General features: G+C 42.0%; 3 protein-coding genes across 3 annotated transcripts in view; all 3 read right to left on the bottom strand.

The window, feature by feature from the left end:
• Window positions 1-27,725, bottom strand: part of LOC306925145 (scavenger receptor cysteine-rich domain-containing group B protein-like) — a gene marked incomplete at its 3' end in the record, with an annotated part of 797,673 nt that overhangs the window by 455,331 nt on the left and 314,617 nt on the right. The window lies entirely within an intron of this gene.
• On the bottom strand, window positions 5,981-13,867 carry LOC306925141 (galactose-3-O-sulfotransferase 3-like; the record flags this gene model as incomplete). Its single annotated transcript, XM_079503823.1, has 4 exons — window positions 5,981-6,787; window positions 9,892-10,174; window positions 11,224-11,304; window positions 13,845-13,867. 4 exons carry the CDS (start codon window positions 13,865-13,867, stop codon window positions 5,981-5,983), a joined length of 1,194 nt encoding a protein of 397 aa, XP_079359949.1.
• LOC306925140 (galactose-3-O-sulfotransferase 3-like) lies at window positions 18,415-26,132 on the bottom strand (the record flags this gene model as incomplete). Its single annotated transcript, XM_079503822.1, has 4 exons — window positions 18,415-19,221; window positions 22,467-22,749; window positions 23,707-23,787; window positions 26,110-26,132. 4 exons carry the CDS (start codon window positions 26,130-26,132, stop codon window positions 18,415-18,417), a joined length of 1,194 nt encoding a protein of 397 aa, XP_079359948.1.

The raw sequence follows: 27,725 nt of genomic DNA, 5'->3' as shown, positions 1-27,725 counted from the left end.
AGTACAAGTAAAAGTCCGGAATTGAAAATGTACAAAGCATAAAGCACTCTTTATGCAATATCTCATTTCAATGTATACAAATCTTTTGAAAATAGCCGATCTACAAGCTCACAATGCGTCACATGGCGACGCATTGTGAGCCTGTAGATCGACTTGCAGATCAACCTCGAATCATACGTTATCCCATTCCGAGCACAAAGATCTCTAGTGACGGTGTGCGTGCCGTGCGCACATTCACCGAGGATTGGGATGTATAGGCTCTTTCTACTATGGGAGTGGGGTCCAGTGTCGGAAGCGAAAATAAGGTTAAAAAAATGTTTTTAAAGCTGGATTAATGCTCTTTAATCAAATCTCCTGTTCTCGTGCTTGGCCAAGATGGGTTCAATAGCTTTCCATGTTTCCACGAGATATATCGAGGTTGGCATGGATTGGGTTAATTGAATTTGAATTGAAATGTAATAAAATCAGACGACAGTCTGAAGTGAGTGGTGCAACAGCGCCCCCTGTTGGTACTCTAAACATAGGGACATACATATAGGGATGGACATAGGGACATTGCTGTTCCTTGGAGTGGTTGCACCACTCAAAAACATAAACATAGCTCATTTATCTATTCTTCATTTTCCTCTCCTTTTCCAGGAGACTCTGGTGGGCCCCACAGTTTGAAAACCACTGCATCGACCTGCTGTCCTACTCTAACATACAGACTGTTTTATTATTCACACTCAGAAAACACTCACGGGACGCAGGTTTAGCTCTCGAGTGCCGCTGTGAGGTCAGATCAACCGTGAAGAGTTTTAAAAAGTCCACATATGACTGATTAACTAACTGAACATTGAAATGATTCATTTTCTAACTATACTGTTGTACCACTTGGAAAAAAAGGGAAAAAAGAATATATTATTACTGCCATATGAAAGCCTAATGTATGCTCTGTCGTACGGTGGTGTCGTGCAGCGACAATAATTGGCATCGATGGCAAGCGCAAGATGCGCTCGATGTGTCGAATCGGCGACGCGTAAGTGCGCTTGTACGGTAGCCAAGTTCTCGATGCGACCCCGTCTTACGAGGAAGTATAAATTGGGCCTATAACTCAGCCCATGGTCCCAGAACAACTCACTGCTACCATGAATGTATGCACGCACGCACGCACGCACACACACACACCTTGACAACCAAAGTGCTCTCTCTTGTATAACGAAAACACTGAGTGAGTGATATGTGGGACTGTTGCTGCAGGTATCCTGATCATATTTCTGAGGGAATAACTGTGATTATGAAACAATTATTAAATAAAGACATTAATTAAAAGAAACTCAACAGTACTGGACTGGGACAGCGTTGTTTACTGTAGGTGAAAGAACTGGACCTCACTGTACACTGTACCCTCTACCGTTTGTGCTGAGACGCCCACACACAAAACCACCTTAAAACAAAGGAGGAATGGCCATGAAGGAACAGCTTTATCTCACTGTACCAACAACAGACCAACTACAGACGAATGACAGGCGAACTACACACAAACTACACACAAACTGCAGACGAACTACAGACGACAGGAGAACTACACACGATCAGATGAACATCAGATGAACACCAAACGACAGACACACTATACACAAAGTCATAGAAAAGACAAACGCGAGACGAACGACAATTAACTGACTAATGACAGACGAACGACCGAATGACAACAGACGACCTACTTGACGCCCCGACATGCGTAGCGTACAACAGCTTGGTTGTACTTGTATGTCATCGACTAAACTCTACTGATGCCATGGAGAACAACTGACTAGCACACAAGATACTATCAGCTCTCCAGACAGTTTCAAAAGGAGAACCGTTTTGAAAAAGAAAACTGTCTTACAGTGCCACCCTGTGGCCGGGGAGGAGCAACACGTTTCTCAACCACTTGGAATATTGCTGTACAGTATGCTGTTAACCTACTGAGTCTTTTTTCTACTGTTATATGATTCAACACACTTAGAGCTCTTATCTATTATATTATTAATATCATTATTATCATTAAAGTATATAGTATTCTTCTCATTCGTCATGATGATTATGATCCATGTATTGCCAATTATGGTTTAAAATAACGATTACTATGAACAAGGGAAGTGCCGTTTCGAGGTTGAAATTATTTTGTAATTTTTATTTTACCAGAGAGAATTAATAAAGTATATATCTATAACTTTACAGTGTTCTGACTCACCTCCCATAATAGTCTCTGTGTGTGTTTATATATATTTGCAAGCTCAAAGCGTGTAGAGTTATGACGCATTTTGAGCTTGTAGATCTGCCATTTTGGCCCAAATCGTTTGGCCTATTTTCTTTGAATGTTCCCCTTATTATGACATGCCAGGAATAGGACGCTAGGCTTCATGACGCACGCACGCACGCACACACACACACGCACGCACGCACGCAAGCACGCACGCACGCACGCACGCACGCGCGCACGCACACACACACATAGCAGGGTGAGTTATTTGCTAGCTTTGCGAGGTAGAAGGAAAGAATGCGGGCGGATTATAGCTTCAGACAGAATGCTGATATAAACTTCCTTCATATTTTGATGGCAGTTAAAGTAAAACAAATAAAGAAATATGAGAAACTGTCCCAGACATTCTATTAGCTTTTACCTTAATGGTTTGTGGTGGGTTGCACCAGCGCAGATTACATTATAGCACATAAACTGTTGAGCTATAGGATATACTTGAAACGTGCCTGCTCACCAGAACCGACTCTAGCTGACCATGTCATCATCACACCAGTCCTCCGTGGACTGTGACCTTCACTGCATGGCTCCCAATCAAATTACAAATACAGCCGTGGTTCTGGGGCCAGGGGACCCCCCCCCCCCCCCCCATGGGTGTCCTTGGGGGGTTCCAGGGGGTCCCCAGCAAAAGTAGTTAAAGGGACACTTCACTAGCCTGGCTAATAAGCCAGACCGAATCAGCCGTTGGCAAAAAAAAAAATTGCCTGCCGGCGGATTACGAGTCTGGCTTATTAGCCAGGCTAACACTTCACCCCTTTTGCAACCAGATCTTATTGTAATGATGTTACAATAAGATATTACCCACATAAAAAGCCCAGGAAAGTGTTTCTTGTCTCCCAATTTCACAAACACTTAGATCTGTTGCAAAAGGGGTGAAGTGTCCCTTTAACACATCATCACAGTCATTTTAACCACTGTATCCATGTGTATGTATAGGCTATTCAAAAGTAGACCTACAAGCCCACAGCACGGCACGAAGTGACGCGCTGTGAGCTTATCCATCTGCTATTTTGTGAAAATATGTTCAAAAGGGTGCCTCAGAATACTTTGATAATATTTGGAATGTATCAACATCACTTCAGTTTGACCGACTTAGACTCTATAGTCCTATAGCAGCGCTGCCCACACCTTTTTGACTCGTAAGCTACTTTCAAAATGACCACCTGAACAAGCTCTACCCACGGAAAAATATTGTACCATTGCTGAAAATAGTTACCTGAGGGGGCTTTGGAACAGCGGAGCTGGCGTTACATAAGACAAATGCACTTGGAATGGGAAATACAGCGGGAGAAATGGAATAGGGCAACACTCTTGAAAACAAGATCATTGTGGGTTTGAGCTGACAGGCCGTTTTGATGTCAATCGCCTTAATTCAAGTGGCAGATGCCAAAATAGTTTTTTGATAATTAAATTAAATAATTATTCTCTAGGGCAGTGTTGATTTCGCCGACTAAAACTAAGACGAAAGATGTTCGTCGACTACCTTTTTCAACTGAAAACTAAATGGAAACTAAATACAAACTCAGCTATGATGACTAAAACTAAGACTAAATATACTGACAATTTCAAATAAAAACTAGACTAAAATGTTTGGAATTAAGGGACTAGTGGACAAGAGTAAGTAAGTAGCCTTGCCGAGCCATGAGGCCCATAGGGCAGGAGCCTATCTCCTTTTTCTGTAGCGTGAGGCAGCTTGATGTACAAGTACACCCCCTGGACATGACGCTAGTATGTCGCAGGGACAAGAGATCCAATTTAACAAGTTGCATCATGCTGAAAATAGACAGATACAAGCTCACAACGCGTTGTGCTGCGACGTGTTGTGGGCTTGTAGATCGGCTATTTTCAGCAAGTGAAAATCAGTCAGTCATTAAGAAGGCCTCAAGGGCCGCCAAAAATACATTTTGTTCGACTAAATCAACTGTAGATGTGTCGACTAAAATCTTATGATATTTTAAAGGATCTTTATATAATATTTGTATACATGCGATCGCGATGCGACACAGCTTATTGATCGTTTATGTTGTGGACTTGTGGTTGTTGTTCGTGCTGACTGTGTGGCCGATCGAGTCTAGTCAAGTGGCTGTGCGCTGCGGAGCCACTTGAGAGAGAGTGTGTGTGTGTGTGTGTGTGTGTGTGTGTGTGTGTGTGTGTGTGTGTGTGTGTGTGTGTGTGTGTGTGTGTGTGTGTGTGCGTGTGTGTGTGTGTGTGTGTCTGCCTCAAACGTTACTCTTTTACCTGCTTTTTACTAACACTATCATTACAAAGATGCCCAGAACATCGAGATTAACCTGTTTAGTTTATGGCTGCTCCAACATTCCAACATTCCAAAAAGAAAAATGTCAAAATATCCACCGCGGGGTCTGAGACCAGAGCCATTGAGTAGCCTAATGGTTGAGACGAAGCTGTGAAAGGTCCTGAAAGATACATAACGTCAGTCTTACCCAATACCCAATTTTTCTGTTTTATGAACACAAAGGCTGCCGTACTTTATACCTCATACTTTAAATGCTTAGACGTTATGTATCTTTCAGGACCTTTCACTGCTTCGTCTCAACCATTACTCAATGGCTCTGGTCTCAGACCCTGCGGTGGATATTTTGATATCTTGAAGACGCGGGCGGCTGTGGCTCAGGAGGTAGAGCAGGTCGTCCAATGATCCCTGGGTCGGCGGTTCAAATCCCAGCTCCTCCTGTCCACATGCCGAAGTGTCCTTGGGCAAGACACATTGCTTCCAATGAGTTGGTCGGTGTGAGCTCGCCTCCATTGGTGTGTGAATGTGGGAAGTGAGGACGCTGGCATCAACTGTTCGCTACTCCCAATGTATGAATGAATTAACCATTGTAAAGCACTTTGAGCACTTGGAAAAGCACTATAAAATGCAATTCATTATTATTATTATTGAAAGTAGCCAAACCAAGGCTTGCCCCAGGATTAAAGTCATCAAGGTTACATTTAACCTAATTATGACAAGACATTATTGTATGGACATCAAAACAGACTTTAGACTGTAAGATCCTTCTCAATAAATGTAAAGGAAAACATAATAGCTATTTATGGGTTTGAGCCTAATTATTTCATAATTTATGCAAATATGCTAAATGACAAAAGGTTGAATCATTTAGTCTTGGCAAGATACGAATTTCAGGACATGTATAGACTCAGAGTCTAAGAGAGACTAAGATAATCATTGACTAAATGTGAAAAATGTAGAAATGTCCTTATTTCGACTTTTGCAAATTATGCAAATTAAAAAGGTGGCATGATTGCACCATGGTAACAGATTAATTTCTATACATCACAAACATAGACTCACCTTTCTAAGTTAAGTAAAGCAAAGTTATAGTCATTTCTTGTGTTGGGGAATATTTAGCCAATTATGCTAATTTATTACTATAGGCCTACATGTTTATATACTTTTATAACATGTATGTCATAGCATTTGTGTGTGTGTATAATTATAAGTGTGAATAAACTTAATTGTAACATATAACATCTACAGTAAACTGCACAAAATCATACTCTGCATATAATGGGAGTTAATGGGGAAGCAATGATTGTCCCAAAAAAGTATTAAAGCTACTCATTTGAAAATGCTATCATGTATCAAAGTACTTATATGGACCCAACAAACAAAATGGTAGCAAATAGATTTTGCCACCAAAAATGTCCCTCACTTCTGGTCTGGCCCATGGACTAACTGGTTTCCCGGAGAAGATCTGAATATTGCAACTCCGTCGTGATCAGCCTGAGGCAGAGCTTCTGGACCTTCTGGCTGGACGAGCCATCATGGCTGACATTATCCGGCAGGTCGTAGCCCAAGATGTCCACGTTGTTGTCGTTCAGGTAGGGTCGCAGCTTCGTGTCCTTGATCTGCTTCGCCGAGCGGAGCTGCAGCTTCCGCTCTCCGAAGCAGCTCTGCATCAGCCTCTCCTGGGCCTGCCGCAGGAGGCGCAACTCCTCCGCCACCAAGGCCGGGCCGAGGGCCGCCAGCTTCCGCCAAAGCGAGGCGTTGAAGTGGTCGTAGAGCTGTACGTCCAGGGAGTTCCAGGCGCGCATCTTGGAGGCGAGGCCCGGCGCGAGGCTTGTGCGCTTGGAGCCGGCCGTGCGCATGTTCTGCTTGACGTACAGAACGTCGTCAAAGTCCCAGGACAGCAGGCGGCGGAGCAGAACCAGCGATTCGTCGAAGTGCTCCGCGATCATCACCAGGGAGAAGGAGCGATCCACCTTCGCCAAGAAGTCGCGGACGTACGCCGCGTCTGTCGCCGGCCGGTCCTTGTCGCCACCCAGGTCGAAGGTCAGGCAGTTGCGGGCGGCCACGCCCTTGTTGGGTTCGTTCGGCTGGTAGTACAGCTGGGGTTCCTCCATGAAGGCCTCCAAGGAGGGAGTCTTCTTGAAAATCTCACACGTCTCTTTGAAATATGTGAACAATGACTCAAACATGGAAGCGGGCTCTCGGAGGATGGTGATGTATACGGTGTTGATCGGCATGAGCCTGCGCACCTGCAACATACAATACGTGTTATTATCATAAGTAAAACCACAGCAGTATTGATTTTGTCGACTCATTATGAAGACAAATGCTCGACGACTACCTTTTTTCACTGATGAAAACTAAATGGAAACTAAATGAAAACTAAGCTATAATGACTAAAACTAAGACTAAATATATTGACAATTTCGCCAACAAATAAAAACTAGGCTAAAATATTAGGAAGGGACTAGTGTACTTAATTGGTTGCATGCTGAAAATTGCAGATCTACAAGCTCACATCGCGTTGCAGCGTGTAAACGTGTAGATCAGTCGACTAAAACTAGACTAACACTAAAACATTCCACGTGACTAAAGTGTGAATACAACTAAATGGAAACTATTCATAAGACTATGACTAAAACTAAAATCTACATTTGCTGTCACAATCAACACTGAACCACAGATGTTTAGACAACACAAAGTTTGCCTGCCACTGTGCACCTAACACAACATTACCACTATAATAACAAGTTAACAAGATTAGACAAGAGAAGCAATCCTGAAATTGTATAAAACTATAGGGTCTACTTGGGAATGATGCAAGTTAAATCCGCTGCGGCAGTGGATATAACGGGTATTGCATACCAGGGTGGGTTTATGCATTCCCCATTTTCATGCTACTTTCGCTTTTAAATCTCACATGGAACTCAGACCAGCCTCTCCTCTTTAGCGTAAATAACAAGAACGTTTTTGCTACTCACCAAAACAAAGGCGGCCTGCTCTGAGCCCCCCACCACACGTATAAACGGTACTTTTTGGCCAAAAAGGGATTTTGTTTCCACCGGGAAAAAAATACTTTTAGTTACTCCAATGCGCCCTCCGATATTGCCCAGAGAATTAGCTCTTCGCTAAGTCCCACCCAAGCCCGTTCTTGGCCAATACCACGTTAGCGACGGTTACTATGTTAGGATCCTGGTCACGCTTTCAATGCTGGTCAAAATGTTTAAGCAGTGTCAATAAATATATTTGCTGTACAGCATGTGTGGACCTCAGAAAGAGGGTTTGTTTTCTTACCTTGTTATGAGCAAACTAGTCCGTTCCATGAATTATTTCGCTCCGTTGTGCAGTTTAATAGTACATATTAGAAATAAAAATAGGCTCTCATTGACTTCCATTGTAACGGGGAAACAGCTCTCAAAGTCACTCTTTTAGAACACTAAGCTGATTCTGACCGTTTGTGACATCAGGAAAACTCATGTGGTTTTATTTTTAATACAAAATGTCAACGTTGCCTTGTTTTTGTTATGACTTCAGTGTTGCCACATTGTGTGAGAGAAATAAGCCAACCCACCTCCAAAAACAAGCCAACTCTTAAAGCCAAATCAAGAAAAACAAGCCAAAACAAACACAATAATATGACCATATATAATCATAATAAAAATATTGTATGCATTCATCATTATAAATACTATGTAGGCCTATGTCTATGATAATTAATGTTTTGGTAATGTATTACATACACTAATTATTAGCCTTAAGCCAAAAGTAGCGGGAAATAAGCAGACCTGGCAACCCTGACAAGTTTGTGTGGAAAGAAGTTCCGGTTTGCCTACAAAACGATCTGATTGGTCCAAATCTGTACACCCACTTCTGTGTGGGACTGCAGCTGGGTGCATCTCAAACAGCATGGCGACTTGTTTACAAACGAGAGTTGGGAACACCAGAACCGCTTCACTGTATATCTCCAACCAAAATAGTTACTTTATAAATCTATCAAAAGACGAAAATAAAACGGCATGAGTTTTCCTGATGTCATAAACTGTCAGAATCAGCTTTTGTTGTGTTCGCTTATGTGCTAACTGACTTTGAGCGCTGTTTCCCCGTTACAATGACCAGCATTGAAAGCGTGACCAGGATCCTAACATAGTAACCGTCGCTAACGTGGTATTGGCCAAGAACGGGCTTGGGTGGGACTTAGCGAAGAGTGAATTGCCTCAGAGAATATTTTTCCTCTGGTGAAAAAAAATCCCTTTCTGGCCAAAAGGTACCGTTTATACGTGTGGTGGGGGGCTCAGAGTGCGTCCACTAAGGAAAGTAGGCTTTCTAATGACACAACCTGTCTTTGTATTGGTGAGTAGGTCAAACGTTCTTGAGATTTCCACTAATATAAAGATGAGAGGCTGGTCTGAGTTCCATGTGAGATTTAAAAGCGAAAGTAGCAGAGCCTAAGGCTATGGACCACTGGTGGTTCTGGACAATGGCGTATCCAACCGACTGAGCATTGCACTCCATGTGGTGGTGAACACTGTGAGTTAAAAATGGATACATGAACACTGTAGATGTACAGTTGGAGGCCATCGATATTGTCCTTTTCTTTTTGCTGAGGTTTGCGTGATCTGCGCAAAAGGACAGTTAACCCACTTTGGGCGGGAACCCCTTTTGGTGTTTTAAACATTGTTATAATTTAGCTATTGAAAAATAGCAGATCTACAAGCTCATAGCGCGCCACCGAGTGGCACACTACGAGCTTGTAGGTCTGCTATTTTTGAAAAATCGTGAAAATATTTATTTCAGAAAACTGGAGGATTTAGAAGGATTTTTTAAAATGTTGAGGTCAGGCCTAAATGGGTCAAATGATAAGGGACAATATCGGTGGCACCCAACTGTAACTGTGCAGCATGTGGCTTGATGAGAGAGAAAGACTGTAGATGTAACTGTGCAGCATGTGGCTTGATGAGAGAGAAAGAGAGGTGTCTTATACTGTAGATGTCAGTTGAATACATTATAGTCCGGCAGCCAACAGGCTTTTTGCCTAAATGTGCTGACCTCATCATATTTGTGTATTCTGTGCAAAACGCTCATGCACAAATGCTTGGCATGGATTGACAACCATTAGAACCCCCTAGTTTGACACGTCACATGCTACTTAAAGCATTCTACTTAAAGCTGCCAGACTATTATGCTTGAAAGCGATTTGTTGGCCGGACAAAGTCTACAATGGACAACAATCTTTGACTGATACAAACTCAAAATAATGAAAATGGTTCCAAATGTCAAAGATATGCCTGCATGCACGCTTGCTTGCATGCTTCATTTTTCATTGAGATGAAAGCACTGTTTAAAAGTTTAGCACCTCAGCATGGTTGAAGCGCATGTGGTGGGTGATGATGTTGGCTGGCAGGGTGCCTGGGTGGACGAATCGGGTGTTGAAGGAGCGTGGGTAGCAGAAGATGTAGCCACATTCCTTTTTGGGGAACGCCACAGTCAGGTTGTGGCGCTCGGCAAAGCGGAACAGCAGGTTCTGCATGGTGCTGCTGCCCGTCTTGTGGGTCTTCAAGAAAACCACGTTGGTCTGTTTGGGCTTCAGGTGGTTGGTTGAGAATGGCGATAGAGAATGGCCAAAGGCATTCATAGTCCTGGAGGGAGAGCATTTATATTGAATTAATTGCCTTATAACAATGTCTGCCAGACTTAACTGTCCCGTCGATCCTCAGTAGAGTTCTCAATCTCTGCCCGAAACGACCCTACCCCGACATTTTCGGGTAGGGTCGGGCCCAAAATGCACGATAATTAGTCGGGCCGGGCCGAGCCTCGGGCTCTGTGATTTTCTTTTTTATTATTATTATTTTAATTGTATTTATTCTTTTAATTTTATTGTAATAAAAATAACAATTATTAGATTGTGCATTACATTCACCCATTCACACACACATTAATTCATACACCGATTGCGGCGGAAGCCATGCAAGGTACCAACCAGCACATCGGGAGCAATTTGGGGTTCAGTGTCTTGCCCAAGGACACTTTGACATGTAGCCAGGAGGAGCCGGGATTCGAACCGCCGACCCATGGATCATTGGACGACCTGCTCTACCTCTTGAGCCACAGTCGGGTCAAACCCCGAAGGGCCTATGCTCCCTTATTCAATAAGGGAGCATAGGCCCTTATTGTATAAAAATACATACAAGTACAAGGTTCAAGGTTCAAGGTCTTTATTAGTGTCCCAGAAGGGCAATTAGGTTTACAGCAAAGTAGTGGTTTAAAACATACAAACAAAACAAACAGTACAGGACAACAACAGACATGAGACACCATAGCATAAACAGCTATGGTGTCTCATGTCTGTTGTTGTCCTGTACTGTTTGTTTTGTCAGCTATTCAGCTATTGATGAGGCATACAATAAGGCTTATTGTACTTGTATGTATTTTTTCCTTCTTCTTCTCCTTCTTCCGCCACTTATTGCAGTTCTGGCAATATGGTAGAGGTCTATGTCAAACGGTGAAGACGCGAAGCCCACAACCATTGGCCAAAGTGTGGCGCTATAGCACTCAATTGAAAATGTAAACTTTGAACAGGCATAGCTCATGAACCGTTTGACCGTCAGCAATACAACTTCGATACACAATCAACACTGGTGTGAATGACAAGTTGTTCGTTGCAGGAGTGCACAGTGTGATCACTCACCATATCAGCAGGAGGGTGACCATACTGACAGCCACTAGAACCAGGAAAACCTTGTTCCATAACATCTCTGTGTCGCTGAGACTGTGGGAGGAAGACGAGAGATACTGTAATTCACAGAACTTATTTGAAACGGTGGTCATAGAGCAATCGACTCTCCAGGCTACGGGTATGGCTATTGTTGTGGAATTCTGGATCAATCAGCTATTGATGAGGCAATAGGAGCCGAGGCAATATTCTAGCCGTGATGGTTATGCTTTTAATGTACATGATATGATAATATCATATCATAATATGATATAATATTATCATATCATGTACAAGGCTGTACCTTAGCCCTTTTTTTTAGAACTCGAACTTCGGCAGGAATTTTCGAGCGAACATCCGGACCATTTGTTTCTAATTAATTAAAACAAATAACCTTTGAGATATCCGTCTCGATCAGAGCGCAGCGCGTCTCCCCTGCTCTTTATTGTGATGTGATGCTAGAGAGCATAATATGCTAATATATCATGGCTAAGAACGGTTCCCCCTGTCAGCGATCATGCTGGTGGGTGTGTGTGAGAGAGAGACACGTCAGACATTCCATTCAATGGAACTCTTTTGTTCTCACAGAACAATCAACAATCAACTCAGCTGCAGGCCAATCACCAAATTAAGAGATGCACGGGAGATGGGACAGCAGAACTAGGAGATATTTCTTTAAAAAATCATAACTTCTGACAAGAATGCACTAGAAACTTACTTTTTTTTACATGCTCATATCGCATTCTCGCCGAGATATATTTTCGAGTTAATAAAAAAAGGGAAAAAATCATATTTTTTATTTAATAAAAAAATTAAAATATAAAAAACGAATGGTTCAAGCCCATTATTCAGATTCGAGTGCCAACCCTAACGAGCGAACATTCGAACCTTGAATGTTTGGGGACAGCCTTATATGATATTGGTGTTTTTTTCATATATTAGATCCCCATTAGCTTGCTGTACATGACAGCAGCTACTCTTCCTGGGGTCTCAAGGTAAGGTACTCCCTGTGTGCACAGGGATCAGACCATAGTTATACTGTATAGCTGCTGAATCATAACAAGATAGGCAACCAAAACAATAGTTATCAGGCCTATCAAATATCACAATGTAATAGTAAGTACAATACAGTATGTGATGGTAAAATATAGTATGTTAGCTATAAAGGTTGTGTGCTGAGAAAGAGAGAGAGAGAGAGAGAGAGAGAGAGAGAGAGAGAGATTTTCTGGCGTCGGGACCTCGACAAATGAGTGATACCCTCCTGTATTGCTGTAACTTCTTTGTCGAGCTTGGGCTGTTCTTAGTACAATGGTGGGACAATGATCACGTATCTGCCTGCCTGGAACGGGGTGGTCAACATAGCTACCTAATTACACACTATAGATTGTTGCAATTGTTTGAGTGACTGTATGGCCTCGAGTCATATGCACTCTATAACATAAAGTATCCTGCCATTCTGCCAGGGCGAGTTCCAACCTTTTGTAATGGGGTGGGGGGAGGGAGGCTCAGGGAAACTGGACTGCGCGGTACTGGGTTTTGAGGCCCTGAAAAGGGCTCCTGGCCCACTGAGCAATTTTCGGCTTTTAGACATCTAAATGAAAAAATGAAAAATGGGGTAAAAATAGTCTAAAAATGAAAGTTTTTTTTAGCAATCTAGGCTTAGATTAGACGTTGAAACAACGTCGTTTCAACGTCTATATATAGACAGTCTACATATAGACGTTGAAACGACGTTGTTTTATTAGATTAGACGTTGTTTCAACGTCTAATCTAAGAAGTGCTGCATAAAATAAAATGCATACAAAACAATCAGGAAAAGTAATAAGATACATGGTAATAACAGTACATAGTACATTTTAGATTTTATAATACTAAATACATACATAGTTACATACATAGCAAAGCTTCCTACTCACACTGTTTCTGGCGTGGCTCGGCTAATTCTTCTTTCCAATCCTGTGCATTGTCTACACCTGTCATCTGTAGTGGTACTCCTTCAAAGGTATATGTCAAAAAGGCAGGGCTGTTGTACAGCCCGTCCCTGGGGGCGGGCGATGGGAACAGCTATAGGGACTGCACGAGCATCAGGGACACGTGCACAGTACGGTATTTATGTGAACTTACACTATGGAAATACTAGCAGTCAGAGAATCCTTTAAGCCAGAGAGTTGCATATTAAAGGAACTGAAATACAACATCCTAAACATATAATGAACACTGAATAAAAACCTACTCCATCTGCAAGGTAGCCAATTAGACAACAGACAGTTGCAAAGTAAGCAAAAACAATGTAACTTTGTACCATTCCATGTAAGTGCACAGCTTGCTACGTGTTATACTAGATCAAATCTTGGTCATGTTGTGTGTGGCTCCCTCTACTGGATGAAACACATATTGACTGTGTTGATTCATTTCAGGTCAGAAGCTTAGCCACCATAGAGGAAAGACAGTTGACTGCAGTGCTCAAGTGAGCTCTTTCCTGCCCCTGAAAACTGTCTCTGCTTAAAGATAGATGGACAGGCAGCAAATCATCTTGTTGACTCAATTGCAACCCATTGAGTTGCAAATGAGTTTTTTTTTTTTTTTTTTACATTAACCTCTTGAACTTGAACCCCAACATCCCTATTCTGAAGGGAACACTGTTTTAGCAAGATCTACAAGCAGATCTACAAGATTGACCTGTTTGAGCGTGCAGATTGGCTATTTTCAGACAAGAAATTTTAAACCCCATCAAGGAAACCTGAGGGTCCCAGGACCCCACTTGTCTTTGAGAACCACTGCCCTATTATTATTATTATTATTATTATTATTATTATTATTATTATTATTATTATTATTATTATTATTATTATTATTATATATTTTTTTCTCTATCTGATCGGTATCTATACCGATAGAAAATTGAAAACTAAATTAATATATTTTATGGGCTTGGCAATGTATCATCCATATTGTGATATGAGACTATAGATAGGCTATATCTGGGATTTTGGATATCATATTATATTGTGATATGAGTGTATTTTCCTCATTTTGATCACTTAAGCACTATTTTATATGGTTCAGCTGATCAAAAATAGCAGATCTTCAAGCTAACCAGTCACAATGGGTGCATTCGAAAATTCGCACTGCCACTGAACACATTATTCAGTGCACTCGGTGCTTTTGTCGTTTGAAAATCTAGTGCACTGTGCCCCTGGTGTTCTGAGTGACCGGCACTGACCAACCCTACTCGGGTTGTCCAGTTTGTGTGCGTCACTGCAGTGTCTCGAGCACTCCCCGGCGGCGAAATTGGTCTTTTGAGCTTTATTTTTTACACAACAAACGCATCAATGTGTAGTAGACCAACAGCAGCTGGCTAATGTTATGATTTAGGCTACCTTTCAATGTTACAGGATTCAGGAAGGTGTGTGGTTTTAACTGGTTGTTCGTTTATAAGCCACACTATGACCACACACACACTGCACACAGAAAAACTGTCCATACTGCTCAGCCCCTGCATATTTACATAGTTGAAAGACATGACAGTATCTGACAGAAGTTTGTCATTTTAGTTTGTCACTTTACAATTAAAAGTATAGGCCTACAGGTATTTGAGTGGTGCAAACCACTCCAACATCCAGCTTTGTCTGTAACCGTACGTGTACCTGTACGTGGTACCTGTACAGGTGAGCATGGTTGCTATGGTTAGTGTGTGACGTCACTGCACCACTCAGTTCACACGGGTGTGATTTTTTTATTTACATTGTGCAGTGAAATGCCTATTTTTAAAGGTTCCTTCTCTGAATACCAATAAATGGCTTTTCTCGCGACCACCGCACTCTGACTTCTGGTGCGAAATCCACTCAAAATAACATCATATAATTGCATGCACACACAGTGCCAATAGAGTAGGCCTATCATTTAAGTTTACTCTTGGCAATACATGTGCGATACATCACTTCCTTCCTTTCTCTGAATACAACACCACCATTCAAGTTTGCCAAAATAGCAGAAACGTTTTTATTTTGTTGTGTTCTTTTCTCAGAGAAAAACACGGAATTAGGAACAGTAGAGACCCTAGTATGCTTCCTTGTGGAACGCCACAGCTCACTGGGAGGGGGGGGGACAGTGTTCCGTTCACTTCCACCATCTGTTCTCTCCCCTCCAGGTAGGATTGCATCCAGCTCACTGATGTGCTATCGAAACCAATTGCTTTTAGCTTGTTAACCAGTATGGAGTGGTTCACGGTGTCAAAAGCCTTTTGGAGGTCCAGCATGACCATGCCGCAGTATTTGCCAGCGTCCACCTCTTGTTTGATGTGGTCGCTCAAATAGAGAAGGCATGTGTCAGTGGAGTGGGATGTTCTGAAGCCAGATTGGAACTCGTACAATAATTTATTAGTGGCAAGATACTTTTCAACCTGTTCATAGAGACAGGACACATTGGGCCCTATTAAGCAAGTGGAATCTAATTACATATAATTTTACAGTTTTTAAGACGTGGGGGCGTGTGCAATGTCATATTACAATTATGGGCCAGGTAAGAAGCGCTTTCGACACCCCGTGGTGTGAGCAAAACGGCCTTGAATTAGTCATGGGAGTGTTTCAGGGAGTTTTGAGGCTTACCCAATGAACATGTCCGTACTATTCTCTTTACGACACCAGCTGATGTCCTCATGGAATGCGCCCTTTTCGGCAAGTGGTATTACATTTCTGCAGACTGGCACCATAGACATGACATGACTTTGTCACATTTGGGTTAATTATTCCTATTGCACTGCATGCTGTCACCTTTATGCCTCAAAAGAACAGATCCACAAGCTGTCACAGCCATGATGTGCATAGCTTGCAGGCCTATGTCTCTATTTTGTTAAGTAACTTGCAGTGTTCATTGGAAAGTCATTACAGCGGCGCAGCCATATGCTAAGGGAGGGAGATATACGCACATCATCACTTAATTTGTTTCTGTTCTAAGCATGAAAAACAGCTGTAAAAATCTTTATTCTAGTTCATTTGATTCATAAATGAATAACTAAGCCTTTGAAATGGCACCTACCTATACCTTTCAGATCGGAATGGAACTGCGAGTAGATACGCAGCATTGGCTGGCAAATTGGCAATCCATGCGTAATGTTCCCAGAATCGTCTAACCCCGAACATACAAGTTCGTTTGATATTGTTTAATTCGATAAAAATAGAACCATATACCATACAGCGAATGAAAGCAAGATTCCTAAGGAATGTGGGGATTTTTAAATTTAAAAAAACGGCTGAGAAATGAGAGAACCATGAGTGTTTATAATATCAAATATTATAAGAATAATATGAAAGACAAACGGGCTGTGAAGAGCTCAGCTCACCATCCCGACAAGGAGGAAATATAGCCTATAGTGCATGCACGTATATGCACTGACTGTTGCACACACGCTCTTTATTTGTTTCTATTGAAAAACACCAGTAAAATAATGTTTATTTTATTTTATTTCATTCGAGTCACGACGAAATGAGTTGAAATGCCATACGTGCGCCATGCGTATTGCTGCGGCCCCAATGTTATGGTCTTCGCTCGTAGCATTTTATTGAAGAATTGAGTCGGGTGTGATACAGCGTATGAAAGCAAACTCCCATTGATTATGGAGATGTTTTAATTTTTAAAAAAGGTTTAGAAATGAGCGATATATGACCCTTCATAATCTCAACGAGAAAGCCAGAAAGCTCGCTGTTGCCATGTCTCATAGAAACAAGTAAATAGGTCTATAAACATACTCCCAAAAGAATCGCATATAACAGGGGTCTACAACCTATTTTAAATGAAGTGCCATGTTTTTATTTTCTAGATAGTGAGTCTGCCATATCAAGATTCCTTTTAATGACACCACATTAAAATTTCCAGCATATTTTGATTGTCCACAAATATAAAGTTCTTCCTTCTTTTTACATATTTTCTTGCACATTGTTATAATGATCATTATAAATATATATCCCCCTGCAGTCAGAGTTCATTGTTTTAATGAATGAATGTGATGCATTGTGAGCTGGTAGATCTGCTATTTTCAAAAGTAATCTTTGAAAAAAGTGACAATAAGAATATTTTTGAAAAATGTTATTGAAACATTTAAAAACACAAATCTGTCATGGGGGTCACTGGCTTAGTTGGGCAAATGCATTCATCTGGGGGTCCTTGACATGGGAATGTCGCTGTGTGAGGATCACTGGTTTAAACAACATTAGGAGAAAAGCCCAAATAAGCACTTTAGAAACAAGAAAAGCAACCACAACTACCAATATTTACAAGCAACTTTGCAGAAAAAGAAGCCGCTTATAATAAACAGCAAACAGACATGGCAACACTCCAGCAGCACTCCAGAGCCGCTCAAGTGTAAAATCAAACAGTGCTTTTTGCTTTTAAGACGTGGTCAGACCCAGGCGGAATCGGTATGCGCTGAGTGTTTTTAGGTCAAGGGGCTTAATAGCAAGTAGCGCAAAGCGAAAATAATTAACATATGGACACTCCCCCAATGCTAAATTATGCAGGAACGTGGTATTCCATATGAGTGAGCGCTCACCACGGCTTCCATAATACGAAAAGGCGCAGAGCGAGGGCGAAATCTGTATTACCGCATGGGTTTTTCGTCTTGCTTAATAGGGCCCTCAGAGTCTAAGAGAGACTAAGATAATCATTGACTAAATGTGAAAAATGTAGAAATGTCCTTATTTCGACTTTTGCAAATTATGCAAATTAAAAAGGTGGCATGATTGCACCATGGTAACAGATTAATTTCTATACATCACAAACATAGACTCACCTTTCTAAATTAAGTAAAGCAAAGTTATAGTCATTTCTTGTGTTGGGGAATATTTAGCCAATTATGCTAATTTATTACTATAGGCCTACATGTTTATATACTTTTATAACATGTATGTCATAGCATTTGTGTGTGTGTATAATTATAAGTGTGAATAAACTTAATTGTAACATATAACATCTACAGTAAACTGCACAAAATCCTACTCTGCATATAATGGGAGTTAATGGGGAAACAATGATTGTCCCAAAAAAGTATTAAAGCTACTCATTTGAAAATGCTATCATGTCTCAAAGTACTTATATGGACCCAACAAACAAAATGGTAGCAAATAGATTTTGCCACCAAAAATGTCCCTCACTTCTGGTCTGGCCCATGGACTAACTGGTTTCCCGGAGAAGATCTGAATATTGCAACGCCGGCGTGATCAGCCTGAGGCAGAGCTTCTGGACCTTCTGGCTGGACGAGCCATCATGGCTGACATTATCCGGCAGGTCGTAGCCCAAGATGTCCACGTTGTTGTCGTTCAGGTAGGGTCGCAGCTTCGTGTCCTTGATCTGCTTCGCCGAGCGGAGCTGCAGCTTCCGCTCTCCGAAGCAGCTCTGCATCAGCCTCTCCTGGGCCTGCCGCAGGAGGCGCAACTCCTCCGCCACCAAGGCCGGGCCGAGGGCCGCCAGCTTCCGCCAAAGCGAGGCGTTGAAGTGGTCGTAGAGCTGTACGTCCAGGGAGTTCCAGGCGCGCATCTTGGAGGCGAGGCCCGGCGCGAGGCTTGTGCGCTTGGAGCCGGCCGTGCGCATGTTCTGCTTGACGTACAGAACGTCGTCAAAGTCCCAGGACAGCAGGCGGCGGAGCAGAACCAGCGATTCGTCGAAGTGCTCCGCGATCATCACCAGGGAGAAGGAGCGATCCACCTTCGCCAAGAAGTCGCGGACGTACGCCGCGTCTGTCGCCGGCCGGTCCTTGTCGCCACCCAGGTCGAAGGTCAGGCAGTTGCGGGCGGCCACGCCCTTGTTGGGTTCGTTCGGCTGGTAGTACAGCTGGGGTTCCTCCATGAAGGCCTCCAAGGAGGGAGTCTTCTTGAAAATCTCACACGTCTCTTTGAAATATGTGAACAATGACTCAAACATGGAAGCGGGCTCTCGGAGGATGGTGATGTATACGGTGTTGATCGGCATGAGCCTGCGCACCTGCAACATACAATACGTGTTATTATCATAAGTAAAACCACAGCAGTATTGATTTTGTCGACTCATTATGAAGACAAATGCTCGACGACTACCTTTTTTCACTGATGAAAACTAAATGGAAACTAAATGAAAACTAAGCTATAATGACTAAAACTAAGACTAAATATATTGACAATTTCGCCAACAAATAAAAACTAGGCTAAAATATTAGGAAGGGACTAGTGTACTTAATTGGTTGCATGCTGAAAATTGCAGATCTACAAGCTCACATCGCGTTGCAGCGTGTAAACGTGTAGATCAGTCGACTAAAACTAGACTAACACTAAAACATTCCACGTGACTAAAGTGTGAATACAACTAAATGGAAACTATTCATAAGACTATGACTAAAACTAAAATCTACATTTGCTGTCACAATCAACACTGAACCACAGATGTTTAGACAACACAAAGTTTGCCTGCCACTGTGCACCTAACACAACATTACCACTATAATAACAAGTTAACAAGATTAGACAAGAGAAGCAATCCTGAAATTGTATAAAACTATAGGGTCTACTTGGGAATGATGCAAGTTAAATCCGCTGCGGCAGTGGATATAACGGGTATTGCATACCAGGGTGGGTTTATGCATTCCCCATTTTCATGCTACTTTCGCTTTTAAATCTCACATGGAACTCAGACCAGCCTCTCCTCTTTAGCGTAAATAACAAGAACGTTTTTGCTACTCACCAAAACAAAGGCGGCCTGCTCTGAGCCCCCCACCACACGTATAAACGGTACTTTTTGGCCAAAAAGGGATTTTGTTTCCACCGGGAAAAAAATACTTTTAGTTACTCCAATGCGCCCTCCGATATTGCCCAGAGAATTAGCTCTTCGCTAAGTCCCACCCAAGCCCGTTCTTGGCCAATACCACGTTAGCGACGGTTACTATGTTAGGATCCTGGTCACGCTTTCAATGCTGGTCAAAATGTTTAAGCAGTGTCAATAAATATATTTGCTGTACAGCATGTGTGGACCTCAGAAAGAGGGTTTGTTTTCTTACCTTGTTATGAGCAAACTAGTCCGTTCCATGAATTATTTCGCTCCGTTGTGCAGTTTAATAGTACATATTAGAAATAAAAATAGGCTCTCATTGACTTCCATTGTAACGGGGAAACAGCTCTCAAAGTCACTCTTTTAGAACACTAAGCTGATTCTGACCGTTTGTGACATCAGGAAAACTCATGTGGTTTTATTTTTAATACAAAATGTCAACGTTGCCTTGTTTTTGTTATGACTTCAGTGTTGCCACATTGTGTGAGAGAAATAAGCCAACCCACCTCCAAAAACAAGCCAACTCTTAAAGCCAAATCAAGAAAAACAAGCCAAAACAAACACAATAATATGACCATATATAATCATAATAAAAATATTGTATGCATTCATCATTATAAATACTATGTAGGCCTATGTCTATGATAATTAATGTTTTGGTAATGTATTACATACACTAATTATTAGCCTTAAGCCAAAAGTAGCGGGAAATAAGCAGACCTGGCAACCCTGACAAGTTTGTGTGGAAAGAAGTTCCGGTTTGCCTACAAAACGATCTGATTGGTCCAAATCTGTACACCCACTTCTGAAGTAGCCTCGGTCTCAGGCTTACCATCCATGATCCAGGCCGTTGGATGTAAACAAATGTATTTGATCTCGTCCACTTGTCGCAAACACCATACACAATTTTGGATGTGTTTGAGGGAGACACTTTAGGAGAAATGTCTGGGACTGCAGCTGGGTGCATCTCAAACAGCATGGCGACTTGTTTACAAACGAGAGTTGGGAACACCAGAACCGCTTCACTGTAGGCTATATCTCCAACCAAAATAGTTACTTTATAAATCTATCAAAAGACGAAAATAAAACGGCATGAGTTTTCCTGATGTCATAAACTGTCAGAATCAGCTTTTGTTGTGTTCGCTTATGTGCTAACTGACTTTGAGCGCTGTTTCCCCGTTACAATGACCAGCATTGAAAGCGTGACCAGGATCCTAACATAGTAACCGTCGCTAACGTGGTATTGGCCAAGAACGGGCTTGGGTGGGACTTAGCGAAGAGTGAATTGCCTCAGAGAATATTTTTCCTCTGGTGAAAAAAAATCCCTTTCTGGCCAAAAGGTACCGTTTATACGTGTGGTGGGGGGCTCAGAGTGCGTCCACTAAGGAAAGTAGGCTTTCTAATGACACAACCTGTCTTTGTATTGGTGAGTAGGTCAAACGTTCTTGAGATTTCCACTAATATAAAGATGAGAGGCTGGTCTGAGTTCCATGTGAGATTTAAAAGCGAAAGTAGCAGAGCCTAAGGCTATGGACCACTGGTGGTTCTGGACAATGGCGTATCCAACCGACTGAGCATTGCACTCCATGTGGTGGTGAACACTGTGAGTTAAAAATGGATACATGAACACTGTAGATGTACAGTTGGAGGCCATCGATATTGTCCTTTTCTTTTTGCTGAGGTTTGCGTGATCTGCGCAAAAGGACAGTTAACCCATTTTGGGCGGGAACCCCTTTTGGTGTTTTAAACATTGTTATAATTTAGCTATTGAAAAATAGCAGATCTACAAGCTCATAGCGCGCCACCGAGTGGCACACTACGAGCTTGTAGGTCTGCTATTTTTGAAAAATCGTGAAAATATTTATTTCAGAAAACTGGAGGATTTAGAAGGATTTTTTAAAATGTTGAGGTCAGGCCTAAATGGGTCAAATGATAAGGGACAATATCGGTGGCACCCAACTGTAACTGTGCAGCATGTGGCTTGATGAGAGAGAAAGACTGTAGATGTAACTGTGCAGCATGTGGCTTGATGAGAGAGAAAGAGAGGTGTCTTATACTGTAGATGTCAGTTGAATACATTATAGTCCGGCAGCCAACAGGCTTTTTGCCTAAATGTGCTGACCTCATCATATTTGTGTATTCTGTGCAAAACGCTCATGCACAAATGCTTGGCATGGATTGACAACCATTAGAACCCCCTAGTTTGACACGTCACATGCTACTTAAAGCATTCTACTTAAAGCTGCCAGACTATTATGCTTGAAAGCGATTTGTTGGCCGGACAAAGTCTACAATGGACAACAATCTTTGACTGATACAAACTCAAAATAATGAAAATGGTTCCAAATGTCAAAGATATGCCTGCATGCACGCTTGCTTGCATGCTTCATTTTTCATTGAGATGAAAGCACTGTTTAAAAGTTTAGCACCTCAGCATGGTTGAAGCGCATGTGGTGGGTGATGATGTTGGCTGGCAGGGTGCCTGGGTGGACGAATCGGGTGTTGAAGGAGCGTGGGTAGCAGAAGATGTAGCCACATTCCTTTTTGGGGAACGCCACAGTCAGGTTGTGGCGCTCGGCAAAGCGGAACAGCAGGTTCTGCATGGTGCTGCTGCCCGTCTTGTGGGTCTTCAAGAAAACCACGTTGGTCTGTTTGGGCTTCAGGTGGTTGGTTGAGAATGGCGATAGAGAATGGCCAAAGGCATTCATAGTCCTGGAGGGAGAGCATTTATATTGAATTAATTGCCTTATAACAATGTCTGCCAGACTTAACTGTCCCGTCGATCCTCAGTAGAGTTCTCAATCTCTGCCCGAAACGACCCTACCCCGACATTTTCGGGTAGGGTCGGGCCCAAAATGCACGATAATTAGTCGGGCCGGGCCGAGCCTCGGGCTCTGTGATTTTCTTTTTTATTATTATTATTTTAATTGTATTTATTCTTTTAATTTTATTGTAATAAAAATAACAATTATTAGATTGTGCATTACATTCACCCATTCACACACACATTAACACTTTGACATGTAGCCAGGAGGAGCCGGGATTCGAACCGCCGACCCATGGATCATTGGACGACCTGCTCTACCTCTTGAGCCACAGTCGGGTCAAACCCCGAAGGGCCTATGCTCCCTTATTCAATAAGGGAGCATAGGCCCTTATTGTATAAAAATACATACAAGTTCAAGGTTCAAGGTCTTTATTAGTGTCCCAGAAGGGCAATTAGGTTTACAGCAAAGTAGTGGTTTAAAACATACAAACAAAACAAACAGTACAGGACAACAACAGACATGAGACACCATAGCATAAACAGCTATGGTGTCTCATGTCTGTTGTTGTCCTGTACTGTTTGTTTTGTCAGCTATTCAGCTATTGATGAGGCATACAATAAGGCTTATTGTACTTGTATGTATTTTTTCCTTCTTCTTCTCCTTCTTCCGCCACTTATTGCAGTTCTGGCAATATGGTAGAGGTCTATGCCAAACGGTGAAGACGCGAAGCCCACAACCATTGGCCAAAGTGTGGCGCTATAGCACTCAATTGAAAATGTAAACTTTGAACAGGCATAGCTCATGAACCGTTTGACCGTCAGCAATACAACTTCGATACACAATCAACACTGGTGTGAATGACAAGTTGTTCGTTGCAGGAGTGCACAGTGTGATCACTCACCATATCAGCAGGAGGGTGACCATACTGACAGCCACTAGAACCAGGAAAACCTTGTTCCATAACATCTCTGTGTCGCTGAGACTGTGGGAGGAAGACGAGAGATACTGTAATTCACAGAACTTATTTGAAACGGTGGTCATAGAGCAATCGACTCTCCAGGCTATGGGTATGGCTATTGTTGTGGAATTCTGGATCAATCAGCTATTGATGAGGCAATAGGAGTCGAGGCAATATTCTAGCCGTGATGGTTATGCTTTTAATGTACATGATATGATATTGGTGTTTTTTGAGTGGTGTAAACCACTCCTACAACTGGCTTTGTTGTGCAGAAAAAATGAGCATGGTTGCTATGTTCACCCTGTTCACCCGGGTGTGATTTCATTACAACTGGCTTTGTTTGTGCAGAAAAAATGAGCATGGTTGCTATGTTCACCCTGTTCACCCGGGTGTGATTTCATTACGTCAGACATGATTTCATTACGTCAGACAGGCTATATTACACCACTCAGTTCACACGGGTGTGATTTTTTTCATATATTAGATCCCCATTAGCTTGCTGTACATGACAGCAGCTACTCTTCCTATGGGGTCTCAAGGTAAGGTACTCCCTGTGTGCACAGGGATCAGACCATAGTTATACTGTATAGCTGCTGAATCATAACAAGATAGGCAACCAAAACAATAGTTATCAGGCCTATCAAATATCACAATGTAATAGTAAGTACAATACAGTATGTGATGGTAAAATATAGTATGTTAGCTATAAAGGTTGTGTGCTGAGAAAGAGAGAGAGAGAGAGAGAGAGGGAGAGAGAGAGATTTTCTGGCGTCGGGACCTCGACAAATGAGTGATACCCTCCTGTATTGCTTCTTATTTGTCGAGCTTGGGCGTATGTCTGTTCTTAGTACAATGGTGGGACAATGATCACGTATCTGCCTGCCTGGAACGGGGTGGTCAACATAGCTACCTAATTACACACTATAGATTGTTGCAATTGTTTGAGTGACTGTATGGCCTCGAGTCATATGCACTCTATAACATAAAGTATCCTGCCATTCTGCCAGGGCGAGTTCCAACCTTTTGTAATGGGGTGGGGGGGGGGGGGGGGGAGGCTCAGGGAAACTGGACTGCGCGGTACTGGGTTTTGAGGCCCTGAAAAGGGCTCCTGGCCCACTGAGCAATTTTCGGCTTTTAGACATCTAAATGAAAAAAATGAAAAATGGGGTAAAAATAGTCTAAAAATGAAAGTTTTTTTTAGCAATCTAGGCTTAGATTAGACGTTGAAACAACGTCGTTTCAACGTCTATATATAGACCGTCTATATATAGGCGTTGAAACGACGTTGTTTTATTAGATTAGACGTTGTTTCAACGTCTAATCTAAGAAGTGCTGCATAAAATAAAATGCATACAAAACAATCAGGAAAAGTAATAAGATACATGGTAATAACAGTACATAGTACATTTTAGATTTTATAATACTAAATACATACATAGTTACATACATAGCATAGCTTCCTACTCACACTGTTTCTGGCGTGGCTCGGCTAATTCTTCTTTCCAATCCTGTGCATTGTCTACACCAGTCATCCGTAGTGGTACTCCTTCAAAGGTATATGTCAAAAAGGCAGGGCTGTTGTACAGCTTAATAAAGGCCTCCTCCTCGATCAGGTATACCTGTTATAGGCTACAGTATGCAATTTAGGTAAAAGGCCATGGGGCGTGCGTGGGGGTTGATCCGTCCCTGGGGGCGGGCGATGGGAACAGCTAGGGACTGCACGAGCATCAGGGACACGTGCACAGTACGGTATTTATGTGAACTTGGTACACTATGGAAATACTAGCAGTCAGAGAATCCTTTAAGCCAGAGAGTTGCATATTAAAGGAACTGAAATACAACATCCTAAACATATAATGAACACTGAATAAAAACCTACTCCATCTGCAAGGTAGCCAATTAGACAACAGACAGTTGCAAAGTAAGCAAAAACAATGTAACTTTGTACCATTCCATGTAAGTGCACAGCTTGCTACGTGTTATACTAGATCAAATCTTGGTCATGTTGTGTGTGGCTCCCTCTACTGGATGAAACACATATTGACTGTGTTGATTCAAGTGAGCTCTTTCCTGCCCCTGAAAACTGTCTCTGCTTAAAGATAGATGGACAGGCAGCAAATCATCTTGTTGACTCAATTGCAACCCAGAGTTGCAAATGAGTTGCACTGGTGTGGTCTACCTTAAAAAAACGTTTTGTCCCAACCCGAACCTTTGGTGTGGTTTTGGCTTTGCATTGTCGCTTCACTGTCATCTGGGGACAGCCCACCAAATGTAGGCCTATGTGGGGACCCCTATACTGTATCACACAAATATTTGTGATAGGATTTTTCTTTTTTTTACATTAACCTCTTGAACTTGAACCCCAACATCCCTATTCTGAAGGGAACACTGTTTTAGCAGGATCTACAAGCAGATCTACAAGATTGACCTGTTTGAGCGTGCAGATTGGCTATTTTCAGACAAGAAATTTTAAACCCCATCAAGGAAACCTGAGGGTCCCAGGACCCCACTTGTCTTTGAGAACCACTGCCCTATTATTATTATTATTATTATTATTATTATTATTATTATTATTATTATTATTATTATTATTATTATTATTATTATTATTATTATTATTATATTATATATATGATTCTCTATCTGATCGGTATCTATACCGATAGAAAATTGAAAACTAAATTAATATATTTTATGGGCTTGGCAATGTATCATCCATATTGTGATATGAGACTATAGATAGGCTATATCTGGGATTTTGGATATCATAGTATATTGTGATATGAGTGTATTTTCCTCATTTTGATCACTTAAGCACTATTTTATATGGTTCAGCTGATCAAAAATAGCAGATCTTCAAGCTAACCAGTCACAATGGGTGCATTCGAAAATTCGCACTGCCACTGAACACATTATTCAGTGCACTCTGTGCTTTTGTCGTTTGAAAATCTAGTGCACTGTGCCCCTGGTGTTCTGAGTGACCGGCACTGACCAACCCTACTCGGGTTGTCCAGTTTGCGTGCGTCACTGCAGTGTCTCGAGCACTCCCCGGCGGCGAAATTGGTCTTTTGAGCTTTATTTTTTACACAACAAACGCATCAATGTGTAGTAGACCAACAGCAGCTGGCTAATGTTATGATTTAGGGGCTACCTTTCAATGTTACAGGATTCAGGAAGGTGTGTGGTTTTAACTGGTTGTTCGTTTATAAGCCACACTATGACCACACACACACTGCACACAGAAAAACTGTCCATACTGCTCAGCCCCTGCATATTTACATAGTTGAAAGACATGACAGTATCTGACAGAAGTTTGTCATTTTAGTTTGTCACTTTACAATTAAAAGTATAGGCCTACAGGTATTTGAGTGGTGCAAACCACTCCAACATCCAGCTTTGTCTGTACCCGTGTACCTGTACGTGTACCCGTGTACCTGTACGTGGTACCTGTACAGGTGAGCATGGTTGCTATGGTTAGTGTGTGACGTCACTGCACCACTCAGTTCACACGGGTGTGATTTTTTTATTTACATTGTGCAGTGAAATGCCTCTTTTTAAAGGTTCCTTCTCTGAATACCAATAAATGGCTTTTCTCGCAACCACCGCACTCTGACTTCTGGTGCGAAATCCACTCAAAATAACATCATATAATTGCACACACAGTGCCAATAGAGTAGGCCTATCATTTAAGTTTACTCTTGGCAATACATGTGCGATACATCACTTCCTTCCTTTCCTATATTCTCTGAATACAACACCACCATTCAGGTTTGCCAAAATAGCAGAAACGTTTTTATTTTGTTGTGTTCTTTTCTCAGAGAAAAACACGGATGCCAGCTCTCTAGGAAATTAACTTTAGGCGTATTGAAAGCACATGGTGCTTCTAGGATCAACGGGAATATATTAACTTAAAACAAGAAAGAGAGATCCGAGAACTCAAAAATGTGGAGGAGAGGAAGTGA

Source organism: Electrona antarctica, assembly GCF_951216825.1.
Source record: "Electrona antarctica genome assembly, chromosome: 6".
NCBI lineage: Eukaryota > Metazoa > Chordata > Actinopteri > Myctophiformes > Myctophidae > Electrona > Electrona antarctica.
Note: the sequence above shows the minus strand (reverse complement) of the source record. Positions and strands in the feature narration are given on the sequence as shown.